This window comes from Eptatretus burgeri, chromosome 14 (assembly GCF_056783735.1).
Source record: "Eptatretus burgeri isolate ZD-2024b chromosome 14, Ebu_testis_v1, whole genome shotgun sequence".
Taxonomy (NCBI): Eukaryota; Metazoa; Chordata; class Myxini; order Myxiniformes; family Myxinidae; genus Eptatretus; species Eptatretus burgeri.
The window spans coordinates 24,654,195-24,669,889 of NC_140974.1; the positions used below are offsets into that span (position 1 = coordinate 24,654,195).

The window sequence follows — 15,695 nt, forward strand, 5'->3', positions numbered from 1 at the left end:
ACTCATGAATAATCTTGAGCTACAAGGGGGGAGGGAGTGGGTGCAGTTTATGATATATATATAGGTGTACCATATCCCTGTGTCGTAAGAGGCGACCAGGGTTGCGTCAGGAAGGGCATCCGGTGTAAAACCTATGCCAAATCAGTATGCGGATCATAACGGATGATCCGCTGTGGTGACCCCTAATGGGAGCAGCCGAAAGACGAACAACAACATATATAATTACTTCCCACAAATTATACCTCAAGTTTCTTTGGCAATTATAATCAGGAGAGCAAGTTCTCAAACTATACTTAATATTGAGGTCAAAATATTAGCAGGTTTACTTTCGATTTTAAACTATGAAAACCCCTTCACCAGCACTTCTTGAAATATTATGAGCTATATACTATCCCTCCCCCTTTTGTCAGCCAACTATCAATGAGATCTTTTGAGGAACCCCCTCCCTCGCCCACTCCCCATACCACCCTCTTGCCCCTTGTATACTTCATACTTCATACGTGCCCCTTTCCCTTTCCTCCCTTCACTCCTGTCTGCTCAAAATCTTCTTTCCTTTCCTGACTTGCTTCATATCCTACTATCCTCCCTTTTCCCTTTCTCAACTACCTTAAATTTTTTAATTTTGCATCGTAATAAAAGGATGGGCCCTCATTGTAATGACTCTAATGAGCAATCAAGAACACATGTTCAATCGTGTGTGTTAGACTACAGGATGTGTGAGAATTCCAGCGGTCAAAAAAAAATAGGACCGTGTGTCCTGAAGCGAACCTGGATCGGGAGCAACAGTCACTCAAACCCCCCACAGACCCCCATAGACCCTGAATAAACTTTGGAACATCATGGGTGATGAAGGTTGTGGTCAAGTTTATTCGAAATCAGGTGTGTCGTTTTGGAGAGAATAGCAAATACCTATTTGGGGGGGGGTCAAACCTGCCCCTCCCCTCCACCCGGTAGACCCCCTTAATGAGGGCAGATTTTGATGCGGTAAATACACCTTCGTTAAGCATCAAATATGAAACTTGTGGCCAAGTTTCATCAAAATCATGTGTTGTGTTCTAGCGACAATGACTAAAGTGTTTATGGACTCACTGACTGACTCACTCACTCACAAACTCACCCACGGGCACTGCTCAATCGCATAAGCTCACCAAACTAAAGTCCAGGTGAACTAAAAATAATCTATAATCAAGGACAACATTCACAGCAGGAACTTCATCCATATCAAAGTTCCTCATGAAATCCCTGTGATATTATCACAATGGCAACACAACAATGGTTGACTTTATTATGCAGCATCTCTTGCTCATGGGAGGAGCATTTGCACCAATTACTCACACACATGCAGACAAAAACAGCCAGTGACCTTGGCGAAAGTGACATAACTTTCTGGAGCATTTTGGGTACCAGCAGCACCATCTGGAGATGTTGCATTTTTCCTCAACTATCAGTGGTGAAACTAAATAGAAATCCCCCTCTCCCCCAACGGATGCCAACCCATGAGGTATATCTATGCTCTATCCTCCAAATGCTGAGTGTCAAGCGAAGAAACAGAACGAGCCATTTTTACAGTGCCTGGTATGACTTGACCGGGATCAGAGTCGAACCACAGACCACCCAGGCTCTGAGCAGATGCTCTAAACATTATACCGCCAAGTTTGATTTCCCTTCCCTCCCCCTGTAACGCCCACACACCCTATTCTATCCAACCCCCCCCATCCCCCCCCCAAAGTTCCCAATACTGCTCAGACCTGCTCTGAAACAGGAGTAGGTGAAAACAGAGAGGTCCGTTAAGGTCCATGTGAAGCTCGGATGTGGTGGGTAGAAGGCCAGCGCTTGCGTCTCATTGCGAGTGACATCAAGGAGGAACGTGGAGTGCACCAATGGCACGCAGAAGCAACCAATGCGCTTGCGCTTCCGGACATCCATGTACAACATTGAACGCTTTCGTGTCCCCTGCAAGTGTGGCAAAAGAAAGGTTTAAATGCCATCATCATGTACACTTCAGTAATTTAAATTATTTTCAAACAAAAGCAGGCATTTTAATTAATTACCCCTCGCCAGAGGAGAAGGTATTGCATTTGGATCCATTTGTTACTTGCAAAATCTAAGATTCGCAAGTACATTGGTTGGTCTGGTCTGTAATTCTATTGGGTGGTCGCTAGACGACCCTTATTCTCAGTTTTTCCATCTGTCTGTATGTTTGTATGTAATGAACAGCTCTGGAGGCCAGAGGAGTCAACCAATTTTGATGAAACTTGACAGGTACCAGGATCTAGTCTGTCTGTATGTCAATCGCCCACAGATCACAATTTTAAACCGATCTTCACAAAATGGTACAGTTGGTCATAAGCAAGAAGCCTATTGATTTTGAGGTCAACATTATTGAACCTGGTGTTGGCTTAGTGGTTCGGGTGGCGGCTTGGGATCCTAGGGTCCTGAGTTCAAACCGCTGAATTAACACCAGGGGGTTGACTCGGCCTGTCATCCTTCCGAGGTCGGCGAAATGAGGACCAGTATAGCAGCCAAAAGGCTGCACATGAAGGGAAAGGGGTATTGATGGATTTATTAAAATCTGGTATTGGTGTGGCACAGCCATGATGGGCCGAATGGCCTCCTCCTGTGCATAATTTATTTCTAATCTTTGTAATCCTTATAATCCTTATAGGCCAAAGGTCAACAACTGTCGAATTTCTAAAATCTTCAATTTTCATCTGAAAAGGATTTGCATATTATGTCATTGAATTCAACTACCAATTATTTTTCAGGGGAACAGAGCCCAAAAGGTCAACATAGCCCAAAGGACAACAGCTTAGGTGCAATTTCTAAATTTATCAATTTTTATCTGCTTGGCTTGAAATTTGAACAGGATTTGCATATCAGGTCACTGAATTCAACCACCAATTATTTTATGGTCAAATTCATCTTTGGGGTGTCGTAAGTATCGTGCTCTGCACAACGTCTTTCTTGATTTGTTTGTTTGTCCGAACAGAACGTGAGTATGTGTATTAATTACATTACATCCGAAAGAACTGTAAGACCCTTTAAAACCCCATAAGACCCTTTAGATCCTTTACAACCCTTCGACCTATTAAAACCACAAAGATCCTTTAAGATCCTGAAAACTCTTTCGAGCCTTTACAACCTCAAGACATTTGAGACCCCCTAAGACCCTGTAAGCTCTTAATAACAGTAACCCCTGAGATCCTTAACATCCTTTATAACTATAACCCTTTAAACCCTTAACACACTTTATAACCGTAACCCTTTCGACCCTTAACAACATTTAGAAACATAAGACCCTTAAGATCCTTGAGAACCATAAGACCAGATAAACCTCATTACACCTTTTAGAACCATTAGACCTCAAAAACCCTTTGGAACCCCAAATACCCTTAAACTGCTGTCTACCATTTAGACCTTCATACCTTATAATACCCAGGAGACCCCTTTGACATTGACATTTTAAGACACTTTAGACCCCGAATTTAGACCTTAAATTACACTCTTGAGACTCCTTCGACCTTTTAAGACCCTTTAGACCATATCAACCGTTTAGACTCATTTAGACTTTTTCAGACCTTTCAACCTTTCCACATTTAGACCTCTACAACTTTTCAGACCTTTGTCTGTGAGACATTTACAACTCGACCATTTAGACCTTTCATTTAGTACATCCTTCCGTTTATTTGCCACACAAAAGAAGTCTTGGTGAGGGTCAGCCATCTCTGGTTGCGCTTTCTTTTTACCATTGCAGGCCTTTGTGACAAATGTGATAAGTCACTGCAAGTCATTAGCTGAGCTAAATATTATCAATGATGCACTTTTATGTGTGTGCAAGGCTTGTGGAAATGCAAGGTGAGAGAAGGTAGACCCAGTGACAGCAGAACAGTGGGTCAAAGAGTGGATGCAATGAAGAGATGAAAGAACAGATGGAAGAGGGAGAGAAGAGGGAGAGAAGAGGGAGAGAAACAGATGGAAAGAGGGAGACAGAGAAAGACAGACGAAGAGGGAGAGAGACAGAGAGAGACAGACAAAGAGGGGAGAGAAGAGGGAGAGTGAGAGTGACAGAGTGACAGAGACAGAGTCAGCAAACCTACAAATAGATTGGAGAGAGGTACCAGACTACCAAAAATGAGGATCAGGGACAACATAGTGGACCTTCTTGGAAAGTTTTCCATCTGAGCAAAACGTCAATGTCTATGTATTATGAGACATTTTCATGAAGGGATTGGAGTGAGAAGATAGATTGAGAGAACAACGAGAAGATGAAGAGAAAGGTGTGGATGAGGGTGTTGCAAGGAGATTAGTGTCAGGTAAAGAAGACAAAAGGGAACGTGTGGACACATGGAGGGAGGCAGAGGGTAAAATAATTCGAGCTGCATACTGAATATTTACATACCCTCTTAACAGACACATTTGTCAAATACCTGCTCTCATCTGCCAATGGGTATGATGGAAACAGCCGAACCACCATCTTTGATCGATTTGTCGTTTGGTTCACCCCATTGCCAATTCAACGCGAGTCATTATTGAGTGTGTTTTCATTCAACCAAGTGTGGTTTGAAATCTCCCCAAGATATCTTGTAAACCCGGCATACATTTACTCTCGGACAGATCGAAAAACCTCTCATTTAATTACTTACGGAATGTGAGTCACAACGGAATTGGAACAGAACTAGGAGGGAATTGGAACTGCCAAATGGTGAATATGTTTCCATTTTGGGTGAGCTTGAGTCATTTTCTTGTTACATCAGTTAATTATACAAGCATATAAAAAAAATCAATTTCCTAAAAGCCACTGTTCAGATTTGTTATTTCAGAAATGTATTTCCGTTTTATACATATGCCTGGTTTTTAAGCGACAGTTATGAAACATTTTAATTTTTTTTTCCTCCCACACAATGTACTCCGAACATTTGCAAAAATAAAAATAAAAAAAGAGAATGCTAAATATGACTGGGCCCATTTCGTGTTCTCATCTGAAATGATGGCTCACGATGTTGAGAACCGAGGTTAAAATCCCACATATAATACTACATGTGTTTGCCCATTGTCTATTTGTGGCCTTGTAAATGAAGTAAAAGTATCATTAACATCTACTCATGTCTTTGACCTGCATGGTGTTTATGTACAAGCTCCTCCAAGAGCCCACAGTCAATCTCTAAAAAAAACAAGAGCTAGAATTGCTTTGTAATACATGTTCCCTTCCGGTCCCAATGAAGAAGAGACCCTATAACCCACCGTGTTTGGGTCTATTCGGCAAAGTAAAAGGAAAAGCTATTTTCATTTACAGATATTTTTTGTAGATGAGAAACCAATAAAGACAACGAGGACAACAAACCAGAGATACAAATTAGTTTGCTTTAACACACGCTCGAGCCAATACCAGAACCAAAATGAAGAAGAAGAAGAACTTGTATCACCCACCATGTTTCGTTCGTTTCTCGGCTTTGCCTATTTCATATTAAAAATAACCCAATGTACATACATGAATCAAAAACATGTGGACGGCTTTTATGAATACATAATGCATCGTGGTGATATACCTGGGATCATTCAAATTTCACTGAGCCATGGACTAACACCCAGGCCTAAGGCCTGAGGCCTGCCGATCTGTGCTGCTTCATGCAGTGGCAGTGCATGATTTTATTGGGGTGAAGTCAGGCCAGCTGTCCAGCGAATGGGTGTAGAGCAGTGGGGTGGAGTCAAGGCAGCTCAACACTGACCCATGTATCTTATATTCATGTGATATTTTCTAAGTTTAAAAAGGGAACAATTCCGTGAAAAATTGATGAAATTCCCTGAAACTCAAACTTGTTCGGTAGCTTATCATAATAAAGCTGTGTACCAAGTTTCAGTTGAATATGTTAAAGGGTATGGGGGGGGAAAAAAGGCTGAAAAACCACAGGTGGGATGGACAGACGGACGTACGGACAACAAACCTAAAGTCCCCTCTGGTGAAACCAGTAGAGGACCAATAATTATTACCCGCATTTTCTGTCAAGTTTGAAGAGTTTTTAATATCTTCGCTTCTGCATTAGAAATGCCTTCCAATTGGGGAATATCTATTTATTATGCATACAAGTGTGCTGATATTTTTCAACTCCCTCCCGCCCCACTCCCTCCACTCCCAAAATCATACCTGCGTCTACCAACCACCCAACCACATCTTGTGTATGCAATAAATACAATTACCCCAGAATGATTTCATGACACAGATTTTTTTTTTTTTGTGCACAGATTTCATAAGTCTTAACTAGAATAGTACTCGGTACAGACGCTCTCACAAACAGAAAAAGACAAACAGACAAACAGACGGGTGCCAACATAACTTCCATCAACCTTCGGTGGTGGAGGTAAAAATGCTCCTTGAAAGAATTCTATGTTTGCTGAAATGTCCTGTGTTTTACTTCGAGATGATCCTTTTACTGATAATGATCATGGCATTGACAGTCTCAAAGAGTGTGTAATTAACTTGTATCTCAAAGAGGGCAGTTTTGCTTATTGGCTGTTTTATTACCCATAATTCTGTGCACAATGACAATTCCACACGTGAAACAAAGGAAGCAGTCTTCCCTGTGTGTTAACAAAGCTTCCAATCATATCAGCATTTTTGGTTCCAAAGACCAATTGTATACATTTATTATGCAAATCTCTCTCCCACCACTTTTCCTTTTTCTCCAATGCCCCTACCCCTCTTCTCCACCCCCTTCCTCTCCAACCTCAAACCTTCTTCCATTCTCTCAACAACCCCAGAAATAATTTTCCAGATAACAATGCACAGCATTAAATGGCAAATATGATTACTTCTTAAATCATCTGTGAAGATAAAGCACAAAATAGATGACCATTTCAAAGCCGTCACAATGGTTGCATCATTTCAGTGCCTCTGGCACAACAATGCAAGGCCTGAAATAGTACAAAAGCCAGTCAAGTGATACTTCAGCATATTTTTTAAATCTCATTTAATGTCCTTCTTTCTCGATTCAGCACAAATGAGTACTACCAGGACCGTACTGGAAACGCCAGGGACCACCACCCACTACCTTGTTAATTTAATTATTTGGGGGTAACAATGGGGATGGAAATAGTTGAATTGTGCCTGTTGTTTACTGCTGCCATCGTTCATTAAGCTGCACACGTTTGTCTTTCTGGTTAAACATATGTAGGGAAATAAGGAAAGGTGAGCACCTAACAAAAGCATCATACATGTGGGATGAATGTGACAACATGGTACGTGTGGGATCTGCCTGACATGCATCGTGTGTGGGATCTGCTAAAGAAACCTTTTGTTATTTTAGGGTTAGGCTTGGTGTAAAATAATTATACTGACAGTGTGGAGCAGTTCTGATGTTTGGAAATCTGTAATTGTAGCTCATATATGGTGGCAACAAGAAATAGGAAGAGATGACACTTTGGATCCAAGAACGATTAAAAACTGTCACCAACTGGTTCAGCCAAGGACGTAAGAAGTTCAGGAAGACATACCACAACAAGATCACCAGAAAACATTGACCGGGTATGAGACACGTTCATAAATAGCCCAAATAAGTCGATCAGAGAAGTGATGAAGGAGAGTGGAATAAGTTGTCATACAATTCAAGCAATTTTGAAGAAGGACTTGGGATGGAAACATACAAACCTAATTATGTTCAGCAGTTCCTTCCAATGATTGTGATGAGAGAATAGAGTTTTGTGAACATTTCTTTCAGTGGATTCATGACTGTCCAGGGTGTGTTACAGAACATTACCTGGTGTGATTAGGCTATTTTCCATGTTGGTGGTTTCATTAACAGGCATAACTGCCATTACTGGTCAGGAAATGATCCAGAAATGATAGTTGAATGCAGCCAAAGTGGCCCAAAACTGCTCGTTTGGTGCGGAGTGACGACAACCCAACTCGTCGGACCTTACATCCTCCGCGATATAATGAACAGACAGACACAGATACTGGGAAATGCTGCAAAACTTTCTTCTTTCAAGAAGTCAGCAATTTGACAGCACAAATGAAATTATTTTGAGGCTAAATGGTGTCCTTCCACACTTCTCGATTGAAGTTCGTAATTGGTTAGGTAGGATGCCCACTTTCCATAGAGATAGAGGAACGACGACTGAAAGAATAGCAATCCAGGAGTCCTGATTTAACCCCATGCAATTTCCCTTCTGGGAATGTCCTGAAGAAAACGTGATTGCCAGCAAACCCACTAATTTGGATGAAATAGAACGTTATATCCACAATGCTTTTACTGATTTGTCAGAGGAGTTTCTTCAGCGTATGGTGGAAAATGTTGTTGAACGATTGAAAAGATGTGCTGACAACACAGGAGCTTATGTTGAAATTTGATGTTCACAAACTAAATGGGCAATATTTTGGTGTTTTACTTGCATGAACACTGTGGTATTAACATATTTAAACAAGAACGGGCACTCAGTAGAGCGGATACCTTTGCCAACGCTACATTTTGCCCCCCCCCCCTCAGAAACCATTGATTGTGAGGCTATTTAATCCCATACCACATCTGCCATCTCATATGTGTTATGATGGCTTAAAAACATTAAATTTCCTGTGTCATATCGAATATCACAAGATTGGGCATTGAATTCACAACATTTTGGCATTGGTTGCATGCAAATTGGATAAAAATCGACCGCACTATGGCAAAATAACGATTTTGACCTTTTCATGACCTCGACCTTGACCTTTGTACTCTTAATTTTGTAATTAGTATTAGAGTGTGGGGAACAGAACAGTCAACATTTTGGTGTTGGTTTCATGCAAATCGGATAAGAAATGACCGTGTTATGACTAAAACCGCACATTTTGCAATGTCGTGACCCCCCTTGACCTTTGACTCCCAACCGCTAATAAGGGTTATTACGTCATTGTGTCATGTCACAGATCACAAGATGGGGCATTGAATTCTGAACATTTTGGCATTAGTTGCATGCAAATTGGATACAAATTGACCGCGCTATGGTAAAAAGACGATTTTGACCTTTTCATGACCTTGACCTTGACCTTTGACCCGATCGCTCCCAAAATCTAATCAAATGGTCCTCGGATAATAACCAATCATCCCACCAAATATGCTGCGATTCAGTTCAATACTTTTGGAGTTATACGAATAACAAACAAACAAACACACATATTCACAAATAAATAAATACACAGCGATCAAAACATAACCTTCGCAACAAAGTTTGCGAAGGTAAATAGTCACTTAATTCTGGATTATACATATATGTATATATATACACACACACACACACACACACACACACACACACACACACACACACACACACACACACACACACACACACACACACGTATTTGAATAAGATTGGAGTGGTTGAGATGACACATTTTTAAAGAAGAAGAAGGCGCTTCCAACCAAAAGTAAAAAACTAGATAAACTCCACCAATTTGAGCAAAAAAACGAGGGAGCCGGCTTGTGTCTGAGGCCTGAGGTGCCTAATTTGTGCTCGAGGGAGCCGGCTGCGAAGCCGGCAAAACAATGCCTGAGAGCGGGTCTGCTCTCACTTATTTGCTCAAATTAGCAGAGTCGATGTAGGTTTTTACTATTGGTTTGAAGCGCCTTCTTCTTCTTTAAAAAAATATATGTATGTGTATGTGTATGCATATGCGTGTGCATGTGTACGTATAAATATATATATACAGTACATATATGTATGTGTATATGTGCACATCTATATACATATACATATACACATACACATACACATACACATACACATACACATACACATACACATACACATACACATACACATACACATACACATACACATACACATACACATACACATACACAGACACACCTCTTTACTGTTATGGTGAGCATCACCATGGATTATGTCTTGCACAGTAAAACCACATAATCCACAGAGAACAACCATCCGTCTGCCACCCAGAGAATTGTTCGCACTAATGCAAACCGTTCAACCAGAAGGCACGTGATGTGATCGGCAGGAACATCGAAACATGTGGAGTGTGACAAGCTCACCATAACAGTCAGGAGGTGCGTTTGAAGTTCAACGATGAATGTGGTCATCATTGGTTTGATATTTATCGGAATGCCATTCTGATGAGGGCAAATAAGCCTGAAATCCGGATCGGTGGTTCCGTTTGATGTTGACCTGATGTTGACCATATAATCTTTGTCTGTTTGACAGAGTCACCGGGCTGAGGCAGCTTTGTTGGAGGTGACGCTTTGGTGTAGGACTGAGTCTAATGGGGATCGGCAGAGTGCTTGTCAAACTCCACATGTTTCGTGTAATACAAGGTGTCCCAAAAGTTACCTGGGGATTTAGAAATTAAATAACATTTCTGTTTTTTTAAATAATTTATGATTATTTTTATACCAAAAGAAAAGTTACAAAATGGAGATAAATTTGCTTTATTTATGAAAAATGATGCAGCTTAGATGTCTCCATTTTCGGCTTCGCAGAGACGGGCTCTTTCAACAACATTTTCCATAACAACGGACAATAATTCTGGCTGCAGCCCTCGAATTTCTGCACAGATGTTGTCCTTGAGCTGCTGAATTGTATGAAGCTGGTTGATGTATACACGCTGCTTTAGGTAACCCCAAAGAAAATAATCGGGAGGCGTCAAATCAGGAGAACGTGATGGCCAAGAGATTTCTGAATTTCACAAATTTATTCGGTGTCCATGCTCTTTGGGTGAGAATAATTTATCAATAAAATTTAAAACAAAATTCCACGATTTTGGTTCTTTGTTCATTTGTGAATTTTTCCATGGGGAATTTCCAAATGTTAATCTAAATTCTGAAAAGAAAAGAAAAACAAATTATTTAAAAAACAGAAATGTTATTTCATTTCTAAATCCATAGGTGACTTTTGGGACACCCTGTATAAGTGTGTGTATATGTATGTATATATATATATATATATATATATATATATATATATATATATATATATATACATATATTTATATTTATAAATTAGGGTGGTCCAAAAAAGTCGAAAAAAATACAATGTTGCTCCACAAGATGCGAATCTGTACACTTCTGAACTTCCTAGGTGAAAATGGAGTGCATTTTCGAACTCAGTGGGGTCGATTTACTCTGAGAAATGTTTAGACGGACAACAAATTAATTATAGATTAGAAAATATCGAAATGAGTAGGATTAGTTACTCAACTCCAGTAATGAAAAATCTTGTTTTAGGTCATATTTTCGAAATGGTAGTGAATTCAATGCCAGTGCAGTCATTTCTTAGAGTAAATCGACCCCATAGAGTTCGAAAATGTACTCTATTTCCACCTCGGACATCCAGAAGTACCCGTAATCGAACCTGACCATACCCTAATTTAACCAACTCGTGAAACTAAAAGTCGTCATATGTAGCGACCTCGAAATCACCTCCGATCAACTTACATTTTTTTTTATGCGCGTTATTGAATCATAGTGGAATAATTTAAGGCTTGTAGAGACAACATCTGAATTTTTTATATATTTTTTGCTGTTTTTGGACCACCCAAATATATATATATATATATATATGTATATATATATATATATATATATATATATATATATATATATATGTACATATAAACATATATACATACATATATATGTACATATAAACATATATATACATATAATATATACAAATATATATTAATATTTCGGCACGCCCCTTTTTTTTGTTCCACCATCAGATTTTTGTTACTGCATGAAATGAAACAAGCTTTGACATATATATATATATATATATATATATATATATATATATATATATATATATATATATATATATATATATATATATATATATATATAGTAATGATATTATTGTCTTCCTTAAGAGGCCCCTCAAAATTCGTTTTGATGATTATGGGAGTTTAACAGTTCATGTTCTCCATTTGCAAAATGGGAGGAATTATTGCACAAAAAAGAAATAAAAATGTTTCCCATTTTTGAGAGGACCACTAAGATGAGTTCGGCTCATAGAATCACACTCCATTTGGGGAGAAAAGAGTTGAGTTCATACCTGACGAATTTGCACTTTCCATGTGCCGTAGTTTCTTCACAAAACCATGACTTTCTGACTAAGTACAAAGTATTTCTTTGCTTTTTTTATCCATGGTTGCCGTTTTGAAATTTTCATCGACCGATACCCGCTGCCCAGCCGGACCAACTGCCAACAAAGTATCGCCCAGTCAGTTACAGTTAAACCCAAAATCATGATCATCGTTTTAGTGTGGAGGTGAGTACTGACAGTGTACTTGGGTCTTTTCCGGGTGGGTGCGGGATTGAGCACGTGCACATAAAAATGTGGCAACCCAACTTGAATTGAACAACAATGGCTGCTTGATCCTTGAAATTTGAACCGACAGAAATAGCCTTGGAGCCTTCAGTGCTTCAGTGAGCTTTGAGTCTACTGCTCCGTAAAAGTACTTCTTCAACCATCTCACAAGTAAGAGTTCGATCGTGATGGCAGATGCCAATAATAACAAGGAATATGAAGACTCCTCAAGTCACTCCTCTGATGAAAATTCTGTTGCAAGCATCCCCCCCTCCCCCCTCCCCCCCCCCAAGTCCAAGCACTTGCTTTGATCCTAACAGTGATATTGAACATCCTCATAAACCAATGGATAAAAATGATATAATATATTGTTTAAAATACAGTCATGCTATCTGTCTTTTACCATATGTTGCCAGTGACGCCCGTTGAAGACGGGCACCTTTACTAGTACATACATATATATATATATATATATATATATATATATATATATATATATATATATATATATATATATATATATATATATATATATACACTTCTGGTCAAACGTTTTAGAACACCCCCATTTTTCCTGAAATTTAAGCAGTTTAATGTTTCAATGTACTCTGAAATTAAAGCATAGAACAAATAAACAATTGCAGATAAAACAAAGAAATCATGGAATCGTTTTGTCGAACAAAATTTAATCGAAATTTTGACTCATCAAAGGAGCCACTTTTTGCAGATATAACAGCCGAACATACTCGTGGCATTCTTTCTACAATGGAAATCAAATATTGTTCGGAAAGTTCTTCCCAACACTGTTGCAGAAGTTCCCCCAAATGTATTGCACTTGTAGGTTGCTTTGCTTTCACCCTTCTGTCCAGTTCATCCCAAACCAGCTCGATGGAGTTCAAGAGAGACTATGCTGGTCATTCCATGATTTGAAGCCTACTGTCTTGTTCTTTTTTTCTAAGGTAGTTCTAACATAGCCTGGAGGTATGTTTTGGGTCGTTATCTTGCTGTAGGATGAACCCCTAACCAACTCGGTGGAGACCAGAGGGTATTGCATAGCGCTGCAAAATGCTGTGGTAGCCCTTTTGGTTCAGGGTGCCAGTCACTCTGTGCAAGTTGCCGACTCTGGATCCAGCAAAAGAGCACCAGATCATCACGCTTCCTCCTCCATGTTTGACAGTTGGTGTCACACACTGAGGAACCATCCTTTCGCCGACTCGACGGTGTACAAAAACCCTGCGTGATGAACCGAAGATTTCAAATTTAGATTCATCGGTCCATAAGACCTTCTTCCAGTTTTCAGTAGTCCACTGGCTTCATGGCCCTGGCAAGCCTCTTTTTCTTATTTTGCCGTCTTAACAATGGCTTTCTTACTGCCATTCGACCTGTCAAACCTGCAGCTCGAAGTCTTCTCTTCACAGTTGAAACTGAGACTTCCTTATTTCGACCAGTGTTAAGCTGAGCTTGAAGCTGCTGTCCTGTGAGCCGCCTTTCACACAAGCTGTTGACTCTCAGAAACTTGTCTTCTGATTGTGTTGTGGCTTTGGGTCTGCCAGACCTCTTCTTATCAGAGTTTCCTCCAGTTTCCAAGTGCCTTTTGATGGTGTAGGAAACTGTACTCACTGACACCTTGGCTTCTTTGCAATTTCTCGAAAGTAAAGACCTCCACTTTTAATGGTTATAATGGTCTGTCTGTCTTCCATTGTTAATTGTCTTTTCTCGCCATTATGAGAGCAATATACTACTTACTGCAGTGCAATATTGTCCAAATAATGCTTCAGAGGGTGCAGCAACACAATCTGTTTCAACACTGCTTTTATACAGACAGAGGGTTTGTAACGAATCAACAAAAGTTGGGACACCTGTAGGAATTGTTTGAATCAACTTTCAAGGCTTAATTTACTTCCATTGCTGCAGAACAGCTGCAGTTGCTAACCCATTACTTGTTCCCTGAAACTCTGAAATTTACATTATTTTTTAACAACTCTGAAATTTACATTATTTTTCAGTTTTTGGTAACTTAAACTTTTTTTAAAATCTCTAGCAGTTTACCGCTTGGCTTTGTATCATTTCAGGTTATTCACTGGAATTGAACTGCTTAAATTTCAGTAAAAACTGAAAAATGGTGGTGTTCTAAAACTTTTGACCTGTCATATATATATATATATATATATATATATATATATATATATATATATATATATATATATATATATGGAAATAACTCTACTAAGGATTCTTTATGTGTTGGTATGTGCCACCCTGGGTCTCCGAAAGCCATCACGATATTAAAGTAGCCAGATTTCTCAATCTGTCCATTGCTCTGTCTGTCACTTTCCTTTCGTTAGGACGTCATTACAGCGTTATGTCTCGCACTTGGCTAGGCCACCGTGGATGTGCACATCATCTCAGCATCCAACAATGAACCCGTCCTGTTGCTTTGCTGAGAGCAGTTGAACACCATAACCCATATATCTGACCTTATCAGACTATCTTACGTCTGTAGGTGATGGGCTGAATGTCAGTGCTCGGCTTCGGGGTGAGGGATTTAGTAAGATGATGGTGTAGCAAGACAATGTTACATCTGTGACATCATTACGGCGTTATGTCTAGTGCTACACTAGGCCTTTACAGTGGTGTATTATTTAGTCACAATGAGAATTGCATTTTGCAAGTTGGGGAAAAAAAATTTGTAATATCTGATCCCTTCGAGCAGAAAACGAATCCATGATATTGGTTTTTTGCAAATAAGTGTGCATGTTACTAAAATAAACACTGGGTTGTTAGCAGTAAACAAATTGTTTCTGGAATAAAATAAATTGCAAACATTGACTGTCAATAAACTATATTACAGTACCAGTACTGTAACATATATAGGTTATGTTGTTCAACTACTGTCAGTGAAGCATTCAATTCAATGCTTGTACCTGTTATTCAATGCGATTATCTCCTGTGTTTAATGCCAATACCTATTAATAGAAAAGGCATTCAGGATGTCAGACAGGTAAGTTACATTTGAACTTACATCCGCATTGATCGCTGACCAGAAGTTAGAGTAGGTTGTTCGAGAGGACAGCATTGGTGAGACGATGGGTAGTCGTTCATCCATGAGCAGCTGTATTGTTTCCCTGTTGCTCAGCACGTTGTCTGAATCGACAAACTGTAGGCACAGCCACTTAATACTAATCACATTGTGTACAATGACATTCATATAACACATGTGCTCGAATCCAGATAAATCTTGAACATATGACACAAGGACCGTAAATATTATTTTCATGTACATTCCCAGAACATCAATACATCTGGGCAATTCTGGTTGAAACAAGGTTGATGAAACACATCTCCAAAATAGGAAACATTTCTAACTGCCCCTTTGTACTATACATTATCTCCTC

At 39.5% G+C, this 15,695-nt stretch overlaps 1 protein-coding gene across 1 annotated transcript in view; it reads right to left on the reverse strand.

The window, feature by feature from the left end:
* LOC147012801 (procollagen galactosyltransferase 1-like) overlaps nt 1–15,695 on the reverse strand; it is a 110,479-nt gene that overhangs the window by 47,132 nt on the left and 47,652 nt on the right. The window contains exons 4-5 of the mRNA XM_085854014.1: nt 15,323–15,457; nt 1,749–1,953 (exon numbers count right to left, since the gene is read on the reverse strand). Of these exons, the coding sequence (XP_085710140.1) occupies nt 1,749–1,953; nt 15,323–15,457 (340 nt within the window). The remainder of the gene's footprint in view (nt 1–1,748; nt 1,954–15,322; nt 15,458–15,695) is intronic.